The sequence below is a fragment of the Microtus pennsylvanicus genome, chromosome 3 (genome assembly GCF_037038515.1).
Source record: "Microtus pennsylvanicus isolate mMicPen1 chromosome 3, mMicPen1.hap1, whole genome shotgun sequence".
Lineage (NCBI taxonomy): Eukaryota > Metazoa > Chordata > Mammalia > Rodentia > Cricetidae > Microtus > Microtus pennsylvanicus.
In genome coordinates this window covers 35,342,624-35,364,287 of record NC_134581.1, presented here as the reverse complement: position 1 = coordinate 35,364,287, position 21,664 = coordinate 35,342,624, and the positions used below count along the sequence as shown (strand labels likewise).

At 36.2% G+C, this 21,664-nt stretch overlaps 1 protein-coding gene across 12 annotated transcripts in view; it reads left to right on the top strand.

Annotated features, from left to right (window-relative positions):
- Dop1a (DOP1 leucine zipper like protein A) overlaps positions 1-21,664 on the top strand; it is an 85,463-nt gene that overhangs the window by 41,069 nt on the left and 22,730 nt on the right. For 5 of the 12 annotated variants that reach the window (XR_012909984.1, XM_075965078.1, XM_075965082.1 and 2 more), the window contains 13 exons: positions 65-174; positions 1,218-1,326; positions 2,675-2,795; positions 3,277-3,396; positions 5,012-5,126; positions 5,481-5,510; positions 6,117-6,350; positions 11,654-12,272; positions 12,870-13,144; positions 14,259-14,411; positions 16,052-16,149; positions 17,239-17,498; positions 18,770-20,756. Coding sequence is in view for 11 of the 12 variants with exons in the window: in XM_075965078.1 (XP_075821193.1) it covers positions 65-174; positions 1,218-1,326; positions 2,675-2,795; positions 3,277-3,396; positions 5,012-5,126; positions 5,481-5,510; positions 6,117-6,350; positions 11,654-12,272; positions 12,870-13,144; positions 14,259-14,411; positions 16,052-16,149; positions 17,239-17,498; positions 18,770-20,756 (4,231 nt within the window). In the remaining variant the exon portion in view is untranslated. The remainder of the gene's footprint in view (positions 1-64; positions 175-1,217; positions 1,327-2,674; positions 2,796-3,276; positions 3,397-5,011; positions 5,127-5,480; positions 5,511-6,116; positions 6,351-11,653; positions 12,273-12,869; positions 13,145-14,258; positions 14,412-16,051; positions 16,150-17,238; positions 17,499-18,769; positions 20,757-21,664) is intronic. The other 7 variants (XM_075965084.1, XM_075965080.1, XM_075965085.1 and 4 more) reach the window with 2 other exon arrangements.

The window sequence follows — 21,664 nt, the reverse complement described above, 5'->3', positions numbered from 1 at the left end:
TTAGCATTTAGTGAACAACAGTTTTAAGGCTTCCATTTTAATTTTGTGATTTATTCCCATGGAGGTTTTGATAACAACGGTGCTATCATAGGACCCAGAAGCACAAGACACAGTAATCCTGAAGAACATGCCACTTACTATTTTACAACCTTTTCAAAGGAATTATTAGTCCAGGTAATGACTGTTTTCATTATTCTTTGCTTACTTCCTGTTGAAAAAGCCTGGCAAAGTCCTGTTTTAATTGAATTCATAATTGAAGAAGTCAGGACAAGACTCAAAAACTTCCAAAAAATAACTGTAATAGACATACAACTACAGCACAAAGGTGGTCACAGCTGGACTCCACAGGAGGACAGCTTTTCACCTGTCTGCTCTTGTGAAGGTTGGAGCATTTCAAAAGGTGCCCATACCGTGTTTCCTGTGAAACTTTGGTTGGATTGGGCTTTTGCAGGTTAGATATGGTAAGACTGCAACACACATAGAAACATTAAAATTATCCATTTATTTCCTATTATATTTATTTAAGGTGCATCAACATGCTCTAAGAAAATATATCAAGAAAACAAATGATTGCTTAAGCATTTTTCTTCATTTACTTATTTGATTTTGAGATAGGATCTTGTGTAGTTTAGGTGGTCTTGAACTCAGGACCTGCCCAGTTCTGCTTTTAAAGTGCTAGAATTATAGGTGTGTATCATAAGCCCAGCTTGAAGCATTTTTAAATGCAGGAAATTATACACTGAATTTTAAATAGCTAAGAAGATAATTACATACTATACACCTTGGTGATAAGATGGCATAGTTCATGTCCTAAACTAATATCTTCATCTAGATGGCCAACACTTGATTGCTCAGTACACTTCTCTTGATTCTCCTTTGTTTTTTCCCCAATGAAAATTCATGACCTAGATTGATGCACTTGTAGCTCCACACTCAGAGAACTGAAGCAGGAGGATGGTTTGTTGTCAACCTAGTCTTTGTAGCAAGGCCTTTTCTCAAAAATAAACAACAAATTAATACTTATGATTTAAATATATTGCTTTCTCTCGGTAAGTGAGTCTGCCATCTTTGTTCCTGGCAAAGAAAGAAGACATCAGTCAGAATAGTGCAGGGATGTGAATCTACATTTCATGGATATAGTTAAAAATAGTTCTTTAAAAATATATATGTATATATATTACTATTTCCTAAATCATTAGTATGCTTTTTTTTTAAAGGCCATGATAGGAATCTTACAAGTGAATGGATTTGGAGAAGAAAGCACTCTCATGCAAGATCTAAAACCTTTTCGGATTTTAATCAGCTTATTGGACAAACCTGAGCTAGGTAATATATGCCCAAAACATAAGCGGACATGTGCTTTTGTTTTGTTTCATGATAATAGTAGAATGAAGACACTGGGAAAATTGCAGTGTTCTTTTAAATACAGATTCTCAGATTCTCAACAGTTTGTTAACTGAAGTTAAAGATGTATAGCTGGCATTTATGTCAGCATCAGACCTATGCCTGACACTGTAGGCCGCAGAGTCAGTTTCTTAAAAGATATCATCTCATCTCCTTTTAATCATTCACTAAAATGGAAACATTGTTGAACTGGCATAACTAACTTAGAATTTGAGGACTGGAACAGAAATGTGAGTTACATATTTCCTTCATAGTCTTCTTGTTGCTGTTGCTTTCTGTGTTTTCCAGCATTGTGTACTTATTATTTATTAGATCTACTAGAAAATGAACTATAGTACTTAACATAAACTAAGAAAAGGCAATTATCTCTTATAAAGTATGTAAATTTTCTAAGTATATTCAGGTGTTTTGGCACATGCTATAGTTCCCCAGCTCTTAAAAGTGAATTTTTTTTGTGTCAGGAACTTCAACAGGGTCACTTTTGAGGTTTTCTGTGATGATGATGAAGCTCAGGGGACTTTTTAAAGAAGATAGTGGTAACTGTGAAGCAGTCAAACTTATTTTTCTGATTTTGAGCATTATTTAGCAACAACTTTGATGTGGCAAAATCTACTGGATAATTGTTCTAAGAGCTGCATGGTGTACCTTGCAGATGTTTCTCTAAATCTTTAAGACTGTCCCATAAGCTGGGCAGTAGTGGTGCATGCCTTTAATCCCTGCACTCTTGAGGCAGAGACAGAGGAATCTCTGTGAGTTCAAGGCCAGCCTGGTCTACAAGAGCTAGTTCCAGGCCAGTCTTCAAAGCTTCAGAGAAATCCTGTCTTGAAAAACCAAAAGAAAAAAAAACTGTCCCATAAAGCTAGTTATCCTCTCCTCATTTGGGATTAGGAAACTAAGACTCAAAAACTAAAGAACCAGTCTTCAAAGCTTCAGAGAAATCCTGTCTTGAAAAACCAAAAGAAAAAAAAAACTGTCCCATAAACCTAGTTATCCTCTCCTCATTTGGGATTAGGAAACTAAGACTCAAAAACTAAAGAACCTGCCTGTGGATTATGGTCACTCCTATTAAGGTGACTCCATACTTAAAATAAACATTTATCCCATTACTTACTATTTGACCATGTTTCAAAAGTTTACCTTTGGGGGCTAGGAAATCTCTTCATAAAGTACTTTTTTTCAAAGCATACTTTAATTGGACTATTCTTCAGGTCATCATGATTTGCTAACTCTAAATAACTGCTGCATATAATTAATTGTATATTAATTTTAGGACCTGTAATTCTAGAAGATGTTCTAATTGAGGTGTTTAGAACATTGTATTCTCAATGTAAAGCAGAATTGGATCTTCAGATGGAACCACCCTTCAGCAAGGACCATGCTCAGTTAAGCAGGTAGATTGCTAAAAAATTAAGCATGACATAAAAATGGCCTCAATTATTAATGCTTATGAAATGGACTCTAGTAATATAAATGAATATAATATGATTATTAGTAATGGTTATGATCTTACTCTAAAGTTTATATTACAGTGAATAAAATTATCACTTTCATAGTATGAAATATAATTAATTGCACTCACTATTCAGGCAGGTACTTTAAACAAGAAGAGTAATCACCATTTGATAGTTAAATGTTTCTTAATCATATCAGTTTGGAAAATTAATTGAATATTTGGGCTGATGAGATGACTCAGTAAGTAGAAAAAGGCACTTGGCTTCAAGAGTGAGAATAGATTACGTCACCATTGCAGTCTTCCTCCTGCTAGACAATATTCTAGCAGTGTGTAATAATGTGTACTACCCCAGTGATACTGCACTCAGTTTTGAAAGAAATATCAATATTTTTAATTGTTTGGTTTCTTTTATTTTTTAGTAAATTAAGGGAAAACAAGAAAACAGCCGAGCTGATTAAAACTGCGAATCTTCTTTTTAATTCCTTTGAACCTTATTATATGTGGGATTACATTGCACGCTGGTTTGAAGAATGTTGTCGGTAAGTTAACGGCTTCATTTGTTGTAGTTCAATAACATTCAAAGCTAATATTTAGCTTTTAAAATGTTCTTTTATACTTTTTTTCCTACCGAAAACTGTTAATTATTTACCCATAATCTAAGTTTACTTTGTCAATTCAGGATATAAAAATCATTGCTAATATAGTCTTAGAACTGGAAAGGAGCTTAGAAATGATGATCCACTCCCCAGCATAGAGTGTTCCTGTGTCTGGCTTGCAGCAGCCCCCCTGTTTTTGACTGTGGAGAAGATAGCAGTCTGCATCAGCACATTTTCACAGAACTATTTCCGTTTATCAATAGGCCCACTGTGTGTTTTCAGAGACTTAGAACCATTTGGTAACTGATAAGCAATAATAAACACACCGCCCGTTAGGGTAGAAAGCCTGAAACAGTCTGAAATCGCTAGAGTGCTAGTGAAGCAGAGTGAAATCTCTATCCGGACTCCAAACTTAGCTCTTTCACGCCCTAGTTAACTTTTAAAGCATGAGAAACGTGTATTCCAAAGTAGGCATGTCCAATCTTGAGTCTAGAGAATTTAGAAATATATTTGTCTATGAATCTCTTAAGAATTTGGGGATTTACTTGCTTGTCCAGTTGGCAGATACTGAGAACCCAACTGAAAAGCATCTGCTAGGCATATTAAATAATCGCTGACCTCAGGGACTTTATAGTGGTACAAGTAAGATACGCACATGTCTGCCCCGGGAATAGATTAAAAGTTGAAAATGCCTCGTAGGTTAAGGTGTCAGGATGGAGAGGAATTATTAGTATCTTTTGCCCACCTTGTGTTTTCTACACATATACCCACCCTTCTGTACTAATCTATATTCACAACACACAACCATGGTTCTTGAGCCAACCTGAATTATTTCTTAAACATTCACCACCTTTTTGCTGCTGAGCCTTCACTGTGCTATTCTTTACATATCCTACCTCCTTTGTTCTTCTGGAATAATCTTGTAGAGGGGTCGCTCACTTTACAGTAGCCTTGACTCTCTCAAACCCCATATCAGAATCTGCTATCCTCATACTTTCATTGATTTTATTTATTTCTCTACTTGTTTATGTTTCTTGCTAGTCAAATATGATATAATTATATCTTGAGAGTATAGGGCAGTGTTTGGTCAAATAGGATTAATATTGTTGTTTCTTGGGTTTCATCTTGGATCAAAAGAGACTTCCTATAAAACAGATGTTTGATCTCAGATCTTGAAGGAGAGTTACATTCCAGATATGAAGAACATATGTTAGCATAACAGCAACACAGAAAAAACACTTGTAAACCAAGTGTCTCAGTTTAGAAATCAAATAAAGAAACATTTATTTTTACTTGGAGATATATCCATGGTGACAGCAGTGCAAATCTCAACAAGTGTGTTATATCCAGAACACGTAGAATCCAGAGTAGCCATTTCAGGGACCTCACTTTGAGATGTTTTTTTGAAAACAGTGTGGTGGTGTTCTGGGACAACGGGAATGAACATTTCAATGTGTCCCAATCCTGACTTGAGTCTTATTTGTTAAGACAGGGTTATAGTCACGTGTCTTCTATCATGTGATAGTGTGTTTGATAAAGTTGATTGTTTTCCTTTTAGGAGAACACTGCATGCCAGACTTCAGGTTGGGCCTGGAGACAGTAGTGACTCATCTGAGTTACAGCTGACCAATTTCTGCTTACTGGTGGACTTTTTGTTGGATATTGTCTCTTTGGTAAGACTATCTTGGTAAAGAGAAAAACACGGAATTTAAAGAGCATAGTTTATATATTTCATGTTTAATATAAATGTCATCTTCAGAAAAAATCTTATCTTTAAAACTAAATGTTTTTTTCTTTGGCATAGCTTTTTTCCATAACATCTTCTAAACTTTTTTTCTCCTTGGCATTTGTGTATAGAATACATGGAATCTACTTCCCAATTGCATGTTGTAAAATCTTATGTTTATTGGGTGGAATTCTGATGCTGCGTTTATATTTGTTAACAATGTTTTCTATTATATGAAGACCGTTGGAATTGTTTTCCCTTGTGTTTTCTCTCCTCAACTTTTTGCTTTCTCATTTTGAAGCCTACTAGAAGTATGAGGGTGCTGTGTCAGGTATGGCATTCAGCCTGTTTTTATTTTAACTTATTTTATTCACTTCCATTAGAATGTTATTAATATAGCTCATAAAATTGGGGTATCTAATTATATAATGCTTGAAGTACTTGGATTAAGAACTTGGGGAGTGGGGGGAGTTTGTGACCACGCTCTTGTCCTATGAACGATATCTGTACCTGTGGAGGCCAGAAATTGAAAGTGGTTGTCTTCCTGAATTACTCTCCACCTTACTTTTTGAGACTGGGTCCCTGGAGCTTGCCAGTTAGACTAGACTGGCTGACTGCTGGCCCTCAGGAACCTGCCTGTCTCTCTGTTCCTAGCACTGGGATTGCAGATGTGCACCATCTGACCTGGCTTTAATGTGGGTGCTAGGGATCCGAACTCAGATCATCTTCATGCTTTCACAGCAAGCACTTTAGCCCCTAAGCCAACTCCAGACATTAAGTGCACATTTTCTGAGTCATCAGTATGAAAATGCCTATGAGCTGTTAGGAGCATGATACCCATAAAACATAAGCAAATATAGAGCCTTACTTGTATGAATTAAAATAAAATAGCTTTTATATATTACATTAAATCTTTCTAATTTTCTTTTATTTTCAGGAAACTTACATTGAAATACAGACAGAACACTTGCCCCAGTTACTGCTCAGGATGATTTCTGCCTTGACAAGCCATCTCCAGACATTACGCTTGTCTGAGCTCACAGATTCTTTGAAACTCTGCTCAAAGATTCTTAGCAAAGTCCAGCCCCCACTGTTATCTGCTGGCACTGTGGGTGTGGTACAGTTTCCAAGTGGGCAGAGCAGCACAGTCAAAGAATGGGAAGACAAAAAGGTAATTTTAGCTGGGGTTCTTAGTATCAGATCAGTTATGTTTTTTAGTGCAGAACATTTTTTAAGATAAGTTGTTTAAATATCAGTGATCAAAGTGCTTTGGCAATAGAATCTTGTTAACTTGGTCATTATATAGTTGATTGTCTATGTCAGTACTTTACAGTAGAAGTAAAATACATATGACATCTAATTTTAGGAATTTAAAATTTTCTGTTTGTCACATTAAAAAGAAGCTGATGGCATTGTTTTACTTAGCCAAATATAACAAACACATTATCATTTTAATATGTAATGTATACAAAATTGATATCATAGAATCTTTATGCAATTACCAAACTTTTAGCAGGAATTCTTGGTTTTGTAAAATTTATATAAGACAATTTAGTCATATTGAAGTTTTTATAAGCATGATTCTTTGATAATAGCTATGTTATCTTTTTATTTTAGCTTTAAAAATTGAATGCCTTGGTCATATGAGCTACAGTGTGAAATATCTAGTAAACATAAAAGCATTACCTATTGTCTGGGTAACAGGCCTATGTATAAATTTTATTGATTCTTTCACTGCACCAAATTTTTGGCATGATTTTCCTGTAATCTATAATCTTTATTTAAATTTTTAAGTACCCATATGTTCAATATTTTGAAATTGAGTAAAACTAAACTCTCTTTGTACATATACACACATATATCTAACCATGTAATATATAATTTTAATGTTTTGCACCAATAGCATACTTTAATACCAGTGAAATCCTAATTGAAAAATTAGTGATTTAATTCCTTTCAGACTTACACTGATATATCTAGTACAGGCCAGTGAGATGACTGACGCAGTGAGTAAAACCATTTGCTGTCAAATCTGATGACCTGAGTTCAGTCCCCAGAACACACATGGTGCAAGGGAAGAACTGACTCCCTAAGGGTTGTGCTCTGACTTCTGACATACACACCCACACAAACACATATACATAATAAATAAATGAAACAATTCAATCTAGTAAAGTATGAGTGGAGGTTATTGAATTATATGTAATGTAATGAATTACATTAGGTGTAATCACATTGGCACTATGTTAATATAAGTATTTGAAAATTTCTAGAGAATCAGGTTTGTTGTCTGTAATCATATGCTTATATAATTTCCCCCTTTCCATGGATAACCTGTTTTACTTCTCCACAAAATAAAATTTGTGGGTAGTATGTACAACCTTTCCCACCAGCCGCTAAACCTGAAACTTTTTTTCTCACTATGTACTAATATAGCCTTCATAATGAAATGAAATTTGATCATTTTAAATATATTTGGGGTTATTCTACATAAACTAGAACCAGCCTGCTTTCCAGGTTGGTCCTTTCCAACCTGCTCTTCATATATGTATAATATATTCTGTCTCTACCATGGTAGAAAGACCTTTCATGGGACTGTCATTACACGGTGCTCTAAGATTTTCTTAGAAATAAAACTAAAAAGCATTTAACTGATAATATGCTGAATGAGACTTATGGGAGCTGGAGAAGACACACCCTTACCATTTTTTCAGTAACATGTTCAATATGTGGAAATTCATATTTATCTGAAAGCCTTTATTGATGATCATTGGTATGGTAAATGAGACTTTGTTCAGTTAAATCCAGGACAGTTAAATAATACAGTCTAAATTATGATGTAACATTGAATATAACTCCCATATCCACCCATATTTCCGTTCATCCTTCCTTCTTCTTTCATGCGCCTTAGCCATAATATGTTTTTCCAATCCTTTTTCCTGAAGCACAATTGTATAATCTTAGATATATGAAAGTTGATAATATTTTCAGGCTGAGACCATGTTTTTTTTGAAATGTATATGAAGGGCTACTGCTTTTAATAACGGTGAGCCTAGTTTGACCACATGGCACTTAATATTTTTTATAATATTTTTGTATTGGGCATCTACTCAAATGGCCTAAATACCCTTTCTATTTTTAGAAAGAAATTCATCATAAAAACTATATATCCACATAATATAGTCTAAACCAATAAATATTATTCATGTATGCAAGTTTAATTAGATTTATAGATTAAATTATATTACATTAGTATTGTCCTTTGTATTAATATAAAAATAAATAGGAATAAGTTAATGATAGTTTTATTACCCAAATAAGTCTTCTTTTGTAAAAAGTACATCATTTAAATAGTAAATAACCTTTCAAAGGAGAAAAATAAGCAAATGAGTTCAATCTGCTAGCCACTATAGACTTTGACACCATAATATGAAGAGTTGTACTGTACATAGTAATACTATGGTCACATTAAAAATAATAATAAATAACCGCAGTTGAAAATCTCCCTCTCCAAAGATCTGTGTTAACAACTTGGCTTTTCCACTGCAGCATTAGGCAAATTTATTTTAAACTCCCTGAAATTCAGTTTTCTTTCTGTTGTTGTTTGGTTGGTTTTGGTATTTTGAGACAGGGTTTCTCTGGGTAATAGCCTTGGCTGTCTTGGAACTCACTTTGTAGACCAGATTAGCCTCGAACTCATAGAGATCATCTTGTCTCTGCCTCTTGAGTGCTGGGATTAAAGGCATGTGCCTCCATGCCCAGCTTGAACTTAAGTTTTCTGTCTTTGAAACAGAAAAATTACTTTGTTCATTGAGTATCTTTTATGAACTAACTGTACAATCTATATAAAACAAGCAATTACACATTTAATTACAGTTAATATAGATGATTAGTGTAGGATGGGGGCAGGTAAGAGGGTGACTTGGCGTACCTAGGAGTCAGGGACTACTTCTTGAAGTGGAGCCCTAGAGAAATTGTTGGGGTGGAGAAGTATGAAAAGAGAAAGCACATGACAGGAAAAAACAGTGGCAAAGACCCTAAGGCAGAAAGGAACTCTATGCACTTGATGATGCAGTTATAAGAAAGGCAGGAGCCAGGTTAATAGAGCCTTGTTCGCTATACTAAGGCTTTTATTCTTTGTCTTAGGAGCAATGGGAAGACAAAGAAGGGGAAAAAGGCAAGTGCCAAAATAAGATACATGTTTTAGAAACTTACTATGGCTGCAGTGTGGAGTATGGATCTGAGAAACAAAAATGGATGTGGGGAGACCTGCAGTAGTGCAGGTGAGAGGTGGTGTTAAGTTGGGCTAACAAGATACGGGAAAAAGAAGAAATACATTTAGGAGCAAAATTTTAAAAAACACTAGTGATAAAATAATTAAGGTTAATGAGTGATCACTAAAATGTGTGCTTGCTGGGCATTAGGTACTCTGCCAGGTTCCCTCTATATTAAATCCTTAAACTAACTGTAAAATGTAGAAACTTGTTGTTATAGTAGTCCTTTTTATAAGTGTTCCCATTTCCATAATTTCAGTTGCCAGTGAGTAGTCAATGGCCAACCTAATGTTTTATGTGGAAAATACTAGTAATAATTTACAAGTTCTAAATTCTTTGCTGCTGTTGTTTGTACATTGATGGAATCATCCGCTGTCCTCTTCAACATGCAAAGCATCCTTTTTCTGGCATAGGCAATCTGGTATCTATCCACCCTCCTTTCTTAGTTAGCAAATGGAGTCTGTCTGTGTGCTCGTTCAAGCAGCTCTTATTGAGTAGCAGTGTTAATACTGCAACCAAGTACCTGCATCATTCATCTCACTTCTCATCATACTGTCACATCATCTTAAGAAATATGCCTTTGATATAATAGGATATTTTGGGAGAGTCCACATTCATGTTAGTCTTATTTTATTAGAATTGTTTTATATGATTAATGTTGTTAACATTTCTTCCTGTGCTGCCTTATCATGAGTCTGTGTATATCACTGGTTCTCAACCTTCCTAATGCTGTGATCCTTTAAAATAGTTCCTTATATAGTAGTGATTCCCAGCCACAAAATTATTTTGTTGCTACTTCATAACAGTCATTTTTCTACTGTTATAGATCATAATAGACATCTGATATGCAGGATATCTGATATGCAAACCCTGTGATTGAGAACCACTAGTTTGTATGAACAGAAAAGAAGCCAGTTATGAAGTTTTCAGTACTAACCACAGTTTCAGGCATCTACTATGGGTCTTAGAATATATACATACATATACACATATACACACACTGTATATGTATACATGTATATGTGTGTATACATATATATATATATATATATATAGTGTGTGTGTGTGTGTGTGTGTATCCCTTGCAGATAAGAGGACACTGATGTGCACAAATTAGGAACCTGAGGTTTGAAGACTATCAAGTTCATGGCACATACATAGCTGACTTAGAACTCATACCCTCAGCCACCATACTGGTGTGGGTATAAGACAAGTTGAAAAAGAAAGGTATGGAGAAAATACTGTGACTTGTAGGCTTCCATCTTCCGTGCTTTAATGAATGATGGTGTGTTATTCACTAAAGCAGGAAACACTGGGTTAAGCCCAGCTTTAAGTAGAAGTACTTAATTCATGCATTAAAAAGAAAATATTCTCATGATCTTACTCAGATTATCCTCTGTTGCAGACATGGAACACATTCAAGGGAATGCACAGCTTTATTTACATAAAACCAGACAGTACTTGACTCTGCCCCTAGTCTAGAAATGGTCATTTGTCTGTATTGCCATTGTATCTTTCTAGATTCTAAACTGTTCCCTTTGGCCCTGTGCCTAATCCATGATCTGAATATATGAGCTGAGCACTCTTCACTGAAGGGATCTAGGTGTAAGGGCATGCAATGACACTTGACATACTTCAACAGAGATTTTTATTCATGTGGTCCCAAACACATCCTCCATTAGATTTTATTTATAATACTTAAAATGCAACATTTTTAATCTTGTATTTCTCATTCTTTACATTGTTTAGACATTAAGAAAGATTATTTATGAAGAAGATAGAATAGTCATTTGAAACAAGGGTACATATATGTATGTTTACCTCAGGACCCTTACAAGTGTGGTGCCACATGCCTCTACTCCTGACACTTAAGAGGAGAGTTTGAGGTAGAATTGAGCCTAGGTACATGACAAGACCTTGTCTGAAAAATCAAGTCATTAAAAAAAAAAGCCAGCCTTATTATATGACACAATGAATGATAAGTACTTGGTGAATGAGTTTATCTTCTTGTATTTTTTGGAATCCTATTACTGTTTGCTATTGATTATCAGAAACCTTAGTCAATGTAGGAACTGCTTTGATTCTAGTGTAAACTTAAGCTGTATATAAGTAGTCTATAGCTTTCTCTGAAAAGATCACCCTTTCTAGTCCTTAGTATCTATGTTCCTACTCAACCTTTCACTTTGTTTAAAATCATCAGGTATCATCAGTTTCTGTAGAAAATCCTGCTGAAGTATTTGAAGATGGAGAAAACCCACCAAGTAGTCGATCATCAGAAAGTGGCTTCACTGAGTTTATACAATATCAAGCAGACCGAACTGATGATCTTGACAGAGAGCTGAATGGACAGGGTACAGCTACCATCCCAATTGGAAGCACATCTTCAGAGACAGAAACAGCATCCACAGTGGGATCTGAAGAAACTGTTATCCATCCACCTTCCACCTTCACTCAGGGTACAGTAGCCCGAAGTGGGAAGGCGGCACAAAAGACTGCGATGCAGTGCTGCTTGGAGTATGTCCAGCAGTTTCTTACCAGACTCATTACCCTCTACATCGTGCACAGTGACTCCCTTTCTCAGCCTTTGGCTGCCGACCATCAGGGAGATGTCTGTCGATTTCAAAGAGACACTTCAAAATGGGACAGGGATTCCCAAGGGGATGCAAAAGAAAGAAGTATATATACACCAAAAACTTCAAAAGAATACCTTTCTGCCTTCCTTGCTGCCTGTCAGCTCTTCTTAGAGTGCTCAAGTTTCCCAGTCTATATTGCAGAGGGAAACCATACCTCAGAGTTACATTCTGAGAAACTTGACACTGGTAAGATTGTTTCTGCTATTATATTTTAGTATTTTATGCAATGTCCATGTGTGTGCATGTGTGAATGTGTTAGAGAACAACCCCGTGGGAGTTGGTTTTCCTTCCACCATGTAGGTTCCAGGGATTGCACTCAGATTATCCGGCTTGGTGGCAAGTGCCTTTTCTCACTGTGCCATCTCTTCAGACTAAATGAAATCCAGTCATTATGGGGAAGTTACTGTTAGGAGATTGTGATTTACATGGCTTTCACATTTTGCTTAAAAGCTAGAAACTGAAAGTAAAAGTCTGGGAGAAACAATGTAACAATTTCACTTCTCTCTTATGACATCACATGTGTTCCTGTAGGACAGTGGGCATTAGATAATATTTGTTGATAAGATGCTTCTAAAGATAGGAAGTTAGATTATGTTACTTGGCATATAAAATTATATATTTTTAAAAGTTTGTGAAATTCTTATTGTTGCCTTATTTTTCAAAGTTATAAAGACTATTTGAGAAACCATGATTTTAAAAGATCAAGACCTGAAGTAGTGTTGTTTGTCATTTTGAAATTAACTTAAATCTACATGAACTGATTCATGCTGTCTTTTGTTTCAGACTGTGAACATGCACATCCTCCACAGTGGCTCCAGACTCTCATGAGCGCCTGCAGCCAAGCAAGTGATTTCAGTGTTCAGAGTGTCGCCGTGTCTCTGGTCATGGACCTAGTGGGATTGACTCAGTCAGTTGCCATGGTCACTGGGGAAAGTATCAACAGCATGGAGCCTGCTCAACCCTTAAGTCCAAACCAAGGAAGAGTAGCCGTAGTTATTAGACCTCCCCTAACGCAGGGCAATCTGAGGTATATAGCTGAGAAGACTGAATTTTTCAAGGTAAATTCCAAGAAATCCAGGTTGTACATGGCTAAGAAAGTTTGCATATATGATGCTTGATTTGTGGCACTGAAGTAAGAAAGGAAAGAGTTTGAACTAAACAAGAAGAAAGCCCATTTATATGGTAGATATTTCTGTAGTAAGTGGATATTTTGCTTCTTTTAATAGAGTAAACCCTTACTTTTCTAAAACTCTATGGCAGGTTGTTCTGATTTTGTGTTGTTTGATTACCTTTGGTGCACGGTGTCCCTCAGGACCAATAGTGCCCACTCTGATTTTACCATAATGGTGCAGATGCCTTCCCAGAGAACATCAAGTATCTTTAAGCTCACTGCCTCCTACAGGTGGATTTATACATTCAGGAGTTTTTAGAGTCAATTTCAAGTCATTACCCTCTACCTGATCCTCTTGCTAGAGTAGAGTTGATTCTATAGTATTATGGTAAGCCCTAAAGACTCTTGTCTTCTTATGAGTGGCATAGATCAAAGACTCAGATAGCACATGGAGCTCTAATCTGACTTCAGAAAACTCCATGGACTTGGGATGTAGCTGAGTGATAGCATGCTTGCCTAACATACATGAGGCCATTTTGCAATCCTCCACACTAGAGAAGAGGGAGAAAACTCTCACAGGTTCTTAGGTATTTGAATATTTTAGTCTGTAACATGTGAGAATGTATCAGACTTTATTCTGGTGTTACTTCATTAAACACCAGTAAAGTAATCGAAAGTTCTTATCTAGGCCATGGAGAAACTGCCTGTTACATTGCTGATTTTTAAAGAATTTGAAAGGAGTATCAGCCAGAGAGTTGGCTCAGTGGCTACGAGCACTTAAGGCTGTTTTAGTGAACATTCCCAGCACTGAGTGGAATTCACAACTCTCTGTAACTCCAGTGCCAAGAGATGCAACATCACTTGTCACCTTTATGGCACCAAGCAGATACATGGTGCACTTCCATACCTGCAAGCAGAACACCCTTGTGAAATAATTCTAAACAAAAAGTTGTTTAATGTATTATAAAGGATTCTAATGTTCAGTTAGCCAGAAAGTGAGCAGCTGAGTTTGACTTTTATAAAGATTATATAATCAGTCACTTTCACATCTTTTTCTGTAGCATGTAGCCTTGACATTATGGGACCAGATGGGAGACGGGACACCTCAGCACCATCAGAAGAGTGTGGAATTATTTTATCAATTACATAATTTGGTTCCTTCTTCTAGCATCTGTGAGGACGTTATAAGTCAGCAGTTAACCCATAAAGATAAGGTAAGTCTTTGTCCTGCACACACAAGAGCATGCACCTGCATGCACACACACACACACACTCAAGCACGCATATCCAAAAAATAAATTAAGGGACCTCTCTAGGAAAATTACTATGCCTCATATCAGAATAAACAATAATAAAGAACATAATGTTAAATGTGAGTAATAGTGTTCATTTAAAAAATTCTTAAATTCTAATTTGTGTCCTACCATATTCTTTCAAAATTGTTCAGAAATCAAATTTTAGAACAAATCTTGCGTTTCATTTTCTGTTTTACATTATGTATAAATATATAACAAATAAAAACCTGTTATTTTTAACATACATTTCCTTTTTAAGAATAATTCTTACAAGTTCTGAGTAAAGATACACATCCCTGAAAAAATTCAAACAATATTGAATTTTAAATATTTCCCTTGGTTAATGTATAAATACAAGGATCATAGAAAAAATCATGTCTTAAGCTTATAGATAAAGCAAGCACTCTTCTAACTTTCCCCATGTAGGTTGTTTTTTTTTTTTTAACAATTAAAGTCTTATTGGTTGGGACTTTTCTTGAAGCGTTTTATAAATATTTGAGGATGAGTGTAAAAAACTGACACCATATTTTCACTAAATTTAAAATACATGTTTTTTTAGAAATTCATTTGAGTATGATTATTTTCCTGAGAGAAAATAATTTTTAAACTCAATTGTTTTATTTAAGAAGAAGAAATGTTTTGTATATGCATGATATAATGGCATGCATGTTTTTAGCTGTCGTTTTCTGTTATACTATCAGTAGTCACATCGATAAAAGTCTAAAGTAATTCTTTGAGTCACATCGATAAAAGTCTAAAGTAATTCTTTGAGTTAAGGTGATGTTCTAGTTTGGTTTCTGTTGCTGTAATAAAACATAATGATGAAGACCAGCTTAGAGGAAAAGGTTTATTTGTCTGATACTTCTAGATCATACTATCACTGAGGGAAGTCAGAGCAGGAACGATGACAAAAAACTATGGAAGAACATTGCTTTATAGCTTGCTCTCTGGCTGCTCACAGGCATGTACTGAGTGCTTATGTCTTCCTCCTTTCTTCTCTCTTTCCTTCTTTTTTTGAGACAGGGTCTCTCTCTGTAGCCCTGGCTGTCCTGGAACTCACAGAAATTCACCAGATTCTGCCTCTAGAGTGCTAGAATTACAGGTGTGTGACACTACACCCACCTTTACCTCGTTTTCTTGTATATCCCACAACAACCTGCCTAGGGTGCTTCCGCAATGGGGCTAGGCCCTCCAAGATCAATTAGCCAATGAGACAGTGCCTCTTAGGTGTGTCCACAAGCCAGTCTGATCTAGGCAGTTCCATATTTGAGGTTCCCTCTTCCCTGATAACTCAGGGTTATATCAACTTCCAGTAAAAACTAACCAGCATAAGTGACCCTTTAGGCTAAATATTTTTGTCTATATACAAATATTTTCTTTGATTCTACTTCCAAGTTATATAACATACTAAAAATTCATTGCAGTGTGTACTTGAGCACTGTGGCCATTAAACTTGGTACTTGTAAACAGTTATACTGATTTTATTATTAAATCATTTTATTAAATCACTTAATATCTTCAGTTGAGAAGAAAATAATTTAATCTCCCATTTTTCTCAGAAAATAAGGATGGAAGCACATGCAAAGTTTGCAGTTCTTTGGCATCTAACAAGGGATCTCCACATAAATAAGTCATCTTTTGCACGTTCCTTTGACAGGTTGGTTACATTTTATATTCCCATCTTACTGTTGGTTGTCTTATTTGTCTTTTCTGGAAGTCTCTGTCAGGATAGAACAGGAGATGAGAATTTATTAGTTTTTTAGAAAATCAAAGTTGCAGTAAAATACTTGGTAGTGTTACCTAGCCAGTAGATTTTCATTTCTAATGTGCAGAGAACCAAGTGTCTTCCTTTCAGACATTGGGCCAGTGATCATCAAATCCCTTTTATGTGCCATGTGTCATTATATGATGGTAGGAATACAGAGAACACCAGCCTTCTTGAATCTACATTCACACTGTTGAAAAACTAGACAGCCATTCTCAGTCCTCTGCCTTAACTAAAAGTACTACCAACACCCCCCCTCCCATGGATTCAAAATATTTGTCTCCAGAGATGCTTGTTCACATATAGACCCAAAAGTAAATGGAGTAATTCATGCTTCAGATATTAGATTTGCATTAATTCTGGGCTCATAAGGTATCAGAAGATAGTAATCTTACCTTCAGGTCTTATAAAAGTGGCCATAATCCTAACTGCAATTACAACCCAACTTTGGATTAACCAGTACTTTTCAGCCATCTTCAAAGGAGTTTCTGTTGAACCATCTGGTCAACCCATATAATGAATGAGACCTTGAGCCAAGTGCCTTACAAACAAGTTTCTAGTTTGGCAACCACCTGTTCTAATCTGACAGAGAAAGCAGTTGAAATCCACTGAATTTAACTTGCTAACCCAAGATTCCACAGAGGATTTGGGTATTGGGTTTTCTGGTTTCACACTAGCTCAGACCTTTTATGGGATGGCATTACTTGAATTTCGTGCACTCTTTTAACTCCTGGAGAGAATTGAGAGCAGAGTAGCCCTCGCCATTGTGAAAACTTTAGTGCATAATATCAGTGAAATATGTTACTAAGCAAGACTAAGTAAAATGTGTCTTGTAAAAGTAATATACACTTGTAATATTTTTCAATGTGAAAAGAAGAAAATGTTTTCTTAACTAGAAAAATTGCTAAAAATATTAACTACAGAAAAAGTCATACTACAATTAAAAGTGTTTTATTCTTTGTTTTTATTGTCTGTGTTTAGGTCACTATTCATCATGTTAGATAGCCTTAATAGTCTTGATGGTTCTACTAGCTCTGTGGGGCAAGCCTGGCTGAACCAGGTGCTACAAAGGCATGACATTGCCAGAGTACTGGAACCGTTATTACTGCTTCTACTTCATCCAAAAACTCAGAGGGTTTCAGTGCAGCGTGTACAAGCAGAACGTTACTGGAGTAAGACTTCCTGTTATCCAGGAGAGGAAAATGACAAACATTTCATGCAAAATTTTACCTGCAACAATGGTAAAGGTCATAAAGTTTACTTCTAATTAGACTTAAGTTATTCAAAGAAGTGAGGTGTGACCATACAGTGATTGTCAAGAGAATTGTGTGTGGGATATTTTTCATGTCTTATTTCCTCCCTTCCTAGTCTGTTAGAGTCTCATCTAGATGGATCAAAATACACTTCATCAGTAACTGTCTTTGAGCTTTTAGATCTTGTTAATAAGTTGAGTTTCTCAGAGGAGGAATCAGCCACAATTGTAGTCAGAGACGGTCAATTTTTTATGAAGTATTTTTGAATTTATGTAGCAATTCAGATCCTGTAAAGGCTCATGGGGAGGCCTATAATGCACACTTTATATATGATAAGCCATGAGTCATTTTTCCTTATCTTTTATAGACAAATCACCTTGTGGGTCAGCTTATTTTACCAGCCATTCAGTTGATGTTCAGAAAGCTGTGGCTTTCAGTTCCACAGCTGGTAAATGGTGACGCTACAAACTATCATGCTTCTATTCCATTTCTAGTATGTTTCTGCTGAGTCTGGGGTCCTCTGTTTAGCTTTTATGTGCTTCCTGTGGATGTTCTAAGAACTTGCACTACCCTGCTTATTGCCAAAACATTCAAGTGGTAGCACTCTGCCAGCCAGTCTCTAACTATTGTCGAATTCTCATTTCTCCTCTTATTCCAGTCTCAGACTTCAACTGAGGTACCAGTACTTTGGTGGCATTTAACTTTACTATGCATACAGTACCAAAATTCTTCTGAAACATAACATAGTTCTGCCCTACATGGTGTGAAATGGAAGAAAAATACGTTTTTGTGGTCCCTTACTCATTTAAAACTCCTCTTGGTTTCCCATCTGACACAGGCTAGATAGTTCATAAGTATTTGTTGAATTTGTACTAAAACTAAGGAAGTTATTGATACTTTAAACTATATATTATTTAAATTTTAACTAGCATAAATAAAGGGGAGTATCATATAAGGAGGAAAGAGTAATTTTAACTTGTAATTTTAAAGAATGTCTTATTTTAGAGAAAAAAAGGTAAAATTTATGTTCTGTCTATTAAACTTACTTTTGTCATTAAGCTATAAATTCTAATGATCATCCACATGATTATCTTATTTCAAAGTTCTAAGATAATGGTAAACTAAAATTTTAATCAGAAGATACAAGTTAGTGATAAAAATAAATATTATAGTTTTTGAAGTTGGTCTGCTTTTTATATTTTAGTTATCTTAATCATTTTTGTGTTTTTTTCTCCTTTTCCATTTGTGTCATATGCCAGTAAGCCAAGTGCACCTCATTGCATCGAAAGGAAATGGTGAAAAGCATCTTACTATGGACGAAATAGAGAATTTCAGCCTCACTGTTAATCCATTGAGTGATAGACTTTCCCTCCTAAGCACCAGCAGTGAGACAATTCCAATGGTTGTATCTGACTTTGACCTCCCAGATCAGCAGATGGAAATACTTCAGAGCTCTGACTCCGGGTGTTCTCAGTCTTCTGCCGGAGACAACTTCAGTTATGAAGTTGATCCTGAAAATGTAAATGCTCATGAGGATTCTCTCATGGCAAAGGCAAGCTCCCCAGATGATGATGTTCAGCAAGTCGTCTTTGACCTGATATGTAAAGTTGTAAGTGGCCTGGAAGCAGAATCCGCATCAGTTACATCTGAGTTAGAAATAGAATCCCTGCCACTAAAGAGCGGTGATTTAGATGCAGGTATAAAGGCCATGAAAAGTGACGATCAGGCCCCTCAACACAGTCAGCATGCTTTGCTGAGTGACGACAGCCCTCAGTTTCTGTCTGTGTCTGCAGAGGAAGGCTGTGAGTGCTTGACCAATGGGATCTCCAGAAACAGCTCTTCTCCTTGCATTTCAGGAACAACACAGACTCCCAATGATTCTTCTGTTTCCACAGAAACCAAATCTAGACAAAGGAGTCACAGTAGTATTCAGTTCAGCTTCAAAGAAAAGTTAGCAGAAAAGATCTCAGAGAAAGAAACAATTGTTAAGGAATCAGGTAAACAACCAGGTGCAAAACCCAAAGTAAAACTTGCCAGAAAAAAGGATGAGGACAAAAAAAAAGCTGCAAATGAGAAACTGAAACAAACAAGTGTGTTCTTCAGTGACGGCCTGGACTTAGAGAACTGGTATAGCTGTGGTGAGGGCGAAATTTCTGAAATCGAGAGTGACATGGGCTCTCCAGGATCACGGAAATCTCCCAATTTCAACATCCATCCTCTCTACCAACATGTGCTCCTGTATCTGCAGTTGTATGATTCATCAAGGACTCTATATGCCTTTTCTGCCATCAAATCCATCTTGAAAACTAACCCCATTGCTTTTGTAAATGCTATTTCAACCACAAGTGTAAATAATGCATATACTCCTCAGCTGTCACTGCTTCAGAATCTATTGGCCAGACACCGAATCTCTGTTATGGGCAAAGACTTCTATAGTCACATTCCAGTGGACTCAAATCATAACTTCCGGAGTTCCATGTACATCGAAATTCTTATTTCTCTCTGCTTATATTACATGCGTAGCCATTACCCAACTCATGTCAAGGTCACTACCCAAGACTTGATAGGCAATCGAAACATGCAAATGATGAGCATAGAAATCTTGACTCTCCTCTTTACAGAGCTAGCAAAAGTAATAGAAAGCTCTGCAAAAGGTTTCCCTAGTTTTATCTCTGATATGCTATCTAAGTGCAAAGTTCAGAAAGTGATTCTTCATTGTTTGCTATCCTCTATCTTCAGTGTACAAAAATGGCACAGTGAAAAAGTTGCAGGTAAGAACATGGTTGCGGTGGAAGAAGGCTTCTCAGAAGACAGCCTCATCAATTTCTCAGAGGATGAATTTGACAATGGCAGCACACTCCAGTCACAGCTTCTTAGGGTGCTTCAGAGGCTGATTGTTCTAGAACACCGGGTGATGACGATTCCTGAAGAGAATGAAGCAGGTTTTGATTTTGTTGTGTCTGATCTGGAACACATCAGTCCCCATCAGCCCATGACTTCTCTTCAGTATTTGCACGCTCAGCCCATCACTTGTCAAGGCATGTTCCTCTGTGCAGTGATCAGAGCTTTGCATCAGCACTGTGCATGTAAGATGCATCCACAGTGGATTGGCTTAATCACATCTACTCTGCCTTACATGGGAAAAGTTCTACAGAGAGTTGTGGTTTCTGTGACACTACAGCTGTGCAGGAATTTGGACAATCTAATTCAGCAGTACAAATATGAAACAGGATTATCTGATAGTAGGTAATGACTGATTTTAGCTTTGTTGTCATTTTGGACATTAATTCAGCAGTAAAAATACAAAACATGGTTATGTGATGGTAGTAAAGATTGATTTTTAACTTTGTTGTTAGTGACATTTTTCATAGATATGTCTCCTTAATGTCACGATCTGAGTGAAACATAGAATGCGGCTCTGGCAGAGTTGGCATGTAGCTGCATACGGCCCTCAATTCGATCCCTAGCACTGTCACAAAGAAACCAAAAGCATACTAGGAGTAAATGAAATAGTGGCTGTCAGTATGTTATAAATAGTAAGCCATTTTTAAAAATAAGAAAGTTCAGCTCTAGTATTTTATTATCACTAAGATATATAGAATAGAGATGAAAGAAAACAGTTCTTTTTTTCTTTCAAGCAAGAATTAAAGTTAAATTAGATGTTCTTTTGACTTAACTGAGCAAAAAAAAAAAAGTTTTTCCAGTCCTTGTCCAGTATATTATCTAAATACAAATAAATTTGCAGCTGAAGTGAATATAAATTTTAAAGTATTTTCCGCATCTAATTTTGTTATTGGTTTCCCCAGTTTGGTGGTAAACTCTGTGTCTCAGCCATATTCAGAACTGATCTGTGAAGAATTAGGCAGATGTTTAGTAGACTGGTGTCTGGTTCTCCTCTAAGAAAACCTCCACTGATGTGTTTGGCATTCCCCAGTAGGGGGTTCACAGAGGCTTTATTTCTTTACTTTGTATGTTGTTCTTTTAAAAAAAAACATACATATATATATATATTTTTTTTTTTTAATTTATTATGTATACAATAGTTTCTCTGCATGTATGCCTGCAGGCCAGAAGAGGGCACCTCATTACAGATGGTTGTGAGCTACCATGTGGTTGCTGGGAATTGAACTCAGGACCTTTGGAAGAGCAGGCAG